The 6000-nt window shown below is 42.9% G+C and overlaps 1 protein-coding gene across 1 annotated transcript in view; it reads right to left on the bottom strand.

Moving 5' to 3' along the window:
- Positions 1-5363: 5363 nt before the first annotated feature.
- Il1r2 (interleukin 1 receptor type 2) overlaps positions 5364-6000 on the bottom strand; it is a 35915-nt gene continuing 35278 nt past the window's right edge. Inside the window, exon 7 of the mRNA XM_021172924.3 lies at positions 5364-5530. Coding sequence (XP_021028583.2) covers positions 5364-5530 — 167 coding nt within the window. The remainder of the gene's footprint in view (positions 5531-6000) is intronic.

Raw genomic sequence — 6000 nt, 5'->3', positions numbered from 1 at the left:
GTTTATTCTCCCATATGGAAATTTTCAAACATATACAAGAATAGACCATATGGCATACAGAAGCCCAGGGAAACTGTCACAGGTGACAAAAATTGTCAACACAATGTTATTTCTTTTATTCTTCCACCTAAAATGCTCCCTTAAATAATCCTGTGTGTCTTCTAGAAAGATAACAGCTCCTTTTTTTTTTTCTTTTAATTTACTGGCCTCATCATGCTTTATCTTTGGCACAGATATAAGCTGCTTCGAATCCCTGTCTCCAACCTTCTGGAGGTAAGGCTTGGTCCTTTTCTTTCAGGATAAGTGGCATTTCTTTCAATAAGTGGCACGGAGCAGTATCATGAGGACTTTACTTGGAGGTAAAGCCCAGATGTTCAAAAGCCTGTGCTTCCTCCTCCTAGTTCTTCTTCCTCTCAAATAATTAAAAAGCAGGTGGATAGAACAAGAGGAGACAACAGGGAAATTTCAAAAGAAAAGTCAAAACCAGCCCTGGTTCTCCTTGATGCAAATCAGGAACTGTACAACTCTCTCTATGAAGAGCCAGACAGTAAGCGTTTCAGGCCTTACCATTTGGGCTTCTCTGTCTACAAAAGAAAAGACGACCAATAGCAACCCACAAACATTCAGGGTGTAGATTCTGATAGCAGGTATGCACAGATGCCAGCGGCAGACTGGAGCTGCTCACAAACTTGGGTCTGCTTGTATGTAGCCTGCAAGAAGCAGCCATGTTGATTTCTATCAATGCTTCCTGGTTTGACTTTTAACTCTTTAAAAAAAAAAAAAGGAAAGGTATAATATACACACTGTAGCTAAATAGTTTAGATGATCTTGTGATCATCCCAACTTTTCTCGTGAGAAGATCAGTAGCCGGCAAGATTAAAGGATTTGCTCTCAAGATCACAAAACTCACACAAGCCACTGTTTGAACCTGAGCCCAGAGAGCTTTTTCAGTTCCTCATTCCCAACTTTCATCTGTGTCTAGATGCAGTTTAATAGCATTGTAACCAGGGCAGTCAAGCATGCAGAACTGCTTAGTCACCTGGGGTTCCACTTGGCTAGGCCTATGCCCACACCCGACTCCAAACAATGCTGCTAGCAACTCCTCAGCAACCTAGAACCCCAATCAAGCTAAATGCACACCCCACTCTAACAATGCAATGGGTTCTCCCTTCTCACGATGAACCAGCAAGCTTAGATTCTATCCAGTCATGCTCGGCTTCCAGCTAGGTATGGAGGTAGGGGGCCAACCCTGTCTAGATTGCTTCTTGGATTTATTTCCTAAAGATGCAAAACCATCTCCCAAGAAGGAATCTATGCATCATCTATGGATAGGCATAATTGGGTGTGCATATGATTATAATCAAGGAAAATGATTATGCAGCATAATCAGCCAATCAAAACAGAGACTCCTTCCAACTATGCCCTAACGAAACTCCCCCTTCATTTGAATCTCATTCAAGAAAAGCCTGGAAAACAATGTCAGGCCTTTAAATATCTCACCCATAAGTTATCACTGTCTGTCTTGACATGGTGCTAAGCTGTGCCTAAGTCTGCTTTGAATAAGGTCTCCTTGCTACTTTTGCAAATCAATGTGTAGTCTTAGTTCTTTAACTAAGAGTCCAAGAAACTGGAACTGTTCCAGATTCTGACCCTTAGTAACAGAATTCTAAGGCTCATAGGAAACACTTTATAACTTTCTATTAACGTTAGAATTCTAAGGCTCATAGGAAACACTTCATAACTTTCTATTAACGTTCTCTCTGTCTCACAAGAGGGGAAACCATAACTGGTAATTGATGTATACTTTTTATCTAAATTGTATCTCTGCAACCATTTTTCTTTCCAAAGGATTTCCTAAGGTAGGTTGCTAGGGGCAGCATGACAGCACCTCTTCGGTCTTGCCTAATCCTGTTGGCAGCTGGGAAGCTGGAGAACTAGTCATCTGTGGAACTTGCCATTATTTATGGTGAAATAAAACCGCAATGGCTCTAGATCACCAGCACGATGTCACTGAGTAGAAAAGCTAAGACACACTTGGGAACATGTGAAAGTTGACCTCCGTACCTCTCTGGCTTTAATATTGCCTTTTTCCTATTATCAAATTACAAAAGGAACTATGGGATATCAGAGTCCAGGCTTCCAAACAGCCTTGATCTTACTCATTAACATCAGACACAGTGTGAGCACATAGGTAACTCCAAGTTAGTATGCATTTGATGATCACTGACAAATGCATCTTGCCTCTGCCTCCTACCCCTGTTCTCACATTGACGAGGGTGTGTGTGCTATTAGACTGTGTCTTCCTAACATCCCTATGTTGAAATTTTAACTCTCAACAGAAGGGCACTAGGAGATGGGGCCATAGTTAGAAAATTGTCCTGTAGGGTAGCTCTCTGCAAGCTAGAAAAAAGCAGCAATCATGATCTTGAACTCTGACCTCCCAGAACTGTAAGAAATGAGGAGATAAGAGAGACAAAGTGTGGTGCAGAGACTAAAGGAAAGGCCATCCAGAGACTGCCCCACCTGGGGATTCATCCCATATACAATCACCAAACCTAGACACTATTGTGGATGTCAACAAGTGCTTGCTGACAGATGCCTGATATAGCTGTCTCCTGAGAGGCTCTGCCAGTGCCTGACAAATACAGAGGTGGATGCTCTCAGCCAAACATTGAACTGAGCATAGAGTCCACAATGGGGGAGCAGGGGTTTGCTGCCCCATAGGAGGAACAACAATATGAGTCAACCAGTACCCTCAGTTCTCCCAGGGATCAAACCACCAACCAAAGAGTACACATGGAGGGACCCATTGCTCCAGCCACATATATAGTAGAGGATGGCCTTGCAGGACATCTATGGGAGGAGAGGCCCTTGGTCCTATAAAGGTTCAATGCCTCAGTGTAGGGGAATGCCAGGACAGGGAAGTGGGGAGTGGGTGGATTGGTGGGAGGGAGGGGGATAAGGGGCTTTCAGAGGGGAAATGAGTAAAGGAGATAACATTTGAAATGTAAATACAGAAAATATCTAATAGAAAGAAAGAAAGAAAGAAAGAAAGAAAGAAAGAAAGAAAGAAAGAAAGAAAGAAAGAAAGAAAGAAAGAAAGAAAGAAAGAACGGAAGGAAGGAAGGAAGGAAGGAAGGAAGGAAGGAAGGAAGGAAGGAAGGAAGGAAGGAAGGAAGGAAGGAAGGAAGAAACTCGCTCCCATTATTTAAGCCTTCCCCCATTTACGGTAATTTTTTACAGTAGCTGTCCTGGTTAGATTTTGATACAAGCCAGAGTTATTTGGGAAGAACCTCTACTGAAAAACGCCTCCATCAGAGTGACCTGCAGACAAATTGTCTGGATTAATGATTGACAGTTGGGTAGAAGAACCCAACCCACTGTGGGCAGCACCATCCTTAGGCAGGTGGTCCTTAGAGGTATAAGAAAGATAGCTAAATATGAGCCCAATGTGCAAACCAATAACTGGCATTCTTCCATGGTCCCTGCATCATTTGAATCCTGCATTGCTTCCCGGACAATATACTGAAATCTGAACAGAGTCAACCCTTTCTCTTCCAAGTTGCTTTGGGCCATTGGTTTGGTTTTTGGTTTGGGTTTTTTTTTTTTCCATAGCAACAGAGAGTAAACTAAGACAGTAACAAAGCACACTAAAAATGATGCCTTTAAGCTAAGTAACTTATTTAAATTATTCCACTGTTAGTGGGAAAATGGTGAATTTTTTAAATGAGCTTCCTTTTGTTGTTCTTTTGTGTTTTTACAAATTTTTTGAGGATTTTACACATGAGCACTATATTTTCATCATCTCCCATACGCTCTCCCTTATTCAATTCCATCCATACCACCAACTCCCTCTCAAATTCATGATCTAAACTATATTATTATCTTATATGTGTACATATAATAACCTGCTAGTCCATTTAGTGTTGCATACACATACATATACATATACATGCCTAAGGATGGTGCTGCCCACAGTGGGCTGGGTCCTTCCATATCAATTATTAATCAAGACAATTTGCCTGCAGGTCACTCTGATGGAGGCATTTTCAGTAGAGGTTCTTCTTCCCAAATAACTCTGGTTTATATCAAGTTGACAAAATCTAACCAGGACAGCTACTGTAACAAATTACCATAAAGGGGGTACTTACAAATATGTGTGTGTGTGCGCGTGTGCATGTGTGTGCATGCATGTATGTATATGTGTGTGTGCATGTATGTACATATGTGTGCATATGTGCATGTGTATGCATTTGAGTGTGCATGTGTGTGCATGCATGTGTGTTTATATATTTGTGTGTCTATATTTATATATGTGCATGAGTGTGCATGCATGTGGGGGTGGGTGGGGGTGGGTGTGCATGTGGGTGTTTTCAGAGCTAAACACTTGAAATTGAGTAAGCTAGTGGAGGCTCACCCCTGCGGAAGACTGATTCTCCGTCCCTCCACAGCCATTAGTTAGCTGTAGACCTTTATCTAGGGATAGGGATTTGTGAAATTTCCCTGATCCACTGGCGTTGTAATGATTAGGGCCTTGTTTAGAAGGCCACATTGCTGATATTTTGTACAAGCAATTCCTTGTCATGTCTTGCAGCAGATGCCCTGGACATCTGGCTCTTTGATCTTCACAATCACTCTAAGATGGCCCTTGAGCCCTAGATGGAGAAGTTGTGTTGTAGATGCATCCGTTGGGGATGGGCAACACCCCATAGGCAATTGTTCTCTGCAGTTTTGACCAGTTAAAGATTCTTGTGATGGTTGCCATATGCTACAAAAAGGTGACTGCTAATTTTTGAGTCACTAATCCTTGCTGATGCTTCTGGTTCAGTGTGTCTTAATCATCCTTCCAGAATCAAAATGAAAGTCGCCCTTTCTGAAGGCGCATCATGTCTTAGCCATCTTTGTACCTCCAGTGTCTCCCACCGGCCTATCTACACAGACTAATTATATAAATTAACACACTTTAATTGAAAGAGTTATGAACTTTTAAAGTACTCTGGAGGTTAGCAGTCTTACTCAAGACTAACGGTGCCCTTTTTCGTGGTTGTTTGGGAAGGATGAGGAAGGATCTGACTGTACTAAGGATCAGACCCAGAGGATACCTGCTCCACAAGACCTGCTATGGCTTGTTCTCATACATTGGTCACAAAGGGCAGTGTTGGTCATACTCCCCTCCACATTTTCTCCCAGAACTGATTTTCAGAGAAGAGTAGAGCATAAGATTCCAACTTCAGCTACAAATGAAGAGCTTTGCTAAACAACACAGCAAAACACAGAACCTTCAAGCAGCATAGCCACCCCACCCCACCCCACCCCCATAAGAAACCACATGGGTCACTCTCGTATTATTTCATTTCCTTTATTTAGTTTGGGCTGGAAGGGAAGTCCTGGTTGTCAGTCCGTAGCTTGGTCAGTCCATATGTCTTTCCAGCCCTGCGTTTACACCGTCTGCGCATCCATATTGCCCCCACAACCAAGATGATCAGAGACAGAGGTGCCAGCGCAATGCTCCAGGAGAACGTGGAAGAGACTGTAGAGGGAAGAGAGGGCGTGAGACGGAGCATCCCTCCCTGCAGAACAGGGCACCATAGGTTGACAGGGAAGAAAAACATCAGAGTTTGTTTTCCTTGATAAATGCACACTGATTTCTGGAAAACTTGTCTCTTACAGCTAAGCCATTTGAGGATGACACCTGTGACATCAGAAAGATGTGCCTATGGTCTAGTAGAGGCTTGGGTAGATGGGTGCTGGGAAGGTTCAGAGCTGCAATGGAGATGTGCTCAGTATCCATTCCCATTCTGAGGTTTGGACAAATCATCTTCGTAATTTAACCTAAATACGCCTACAGCTGCCTCCGTGGACATGCACACTATTATGGCCCAAAGGCAGTTTGCGGGCTTACTGCTTCAGAGCTGTGTTCGGATTCCTCTCTAGGTTTACTGTGGTCTGTAAGTTATTGTATCTGTGCCCTCTCAGCAGAAGCTATATTAACGGCACCTC

Source organism: Mus caroli, unplaced genomic scaffold (genome assembly GCF_978045245.1).
Source record: "Mus caroli unplaced genomic scaffold, Mus_caroli_1 scaffold_1, whole genome shotgun sequence".
Taxonomy (NCBI): Eukaryota; Metazoa; Chordata; class Mammalia; order Rodentia; family Muridae; genus Mus; species Mus caroli.
This window is presented reverse-complemented; position numbering and strand designations above follow the sequence as displayed.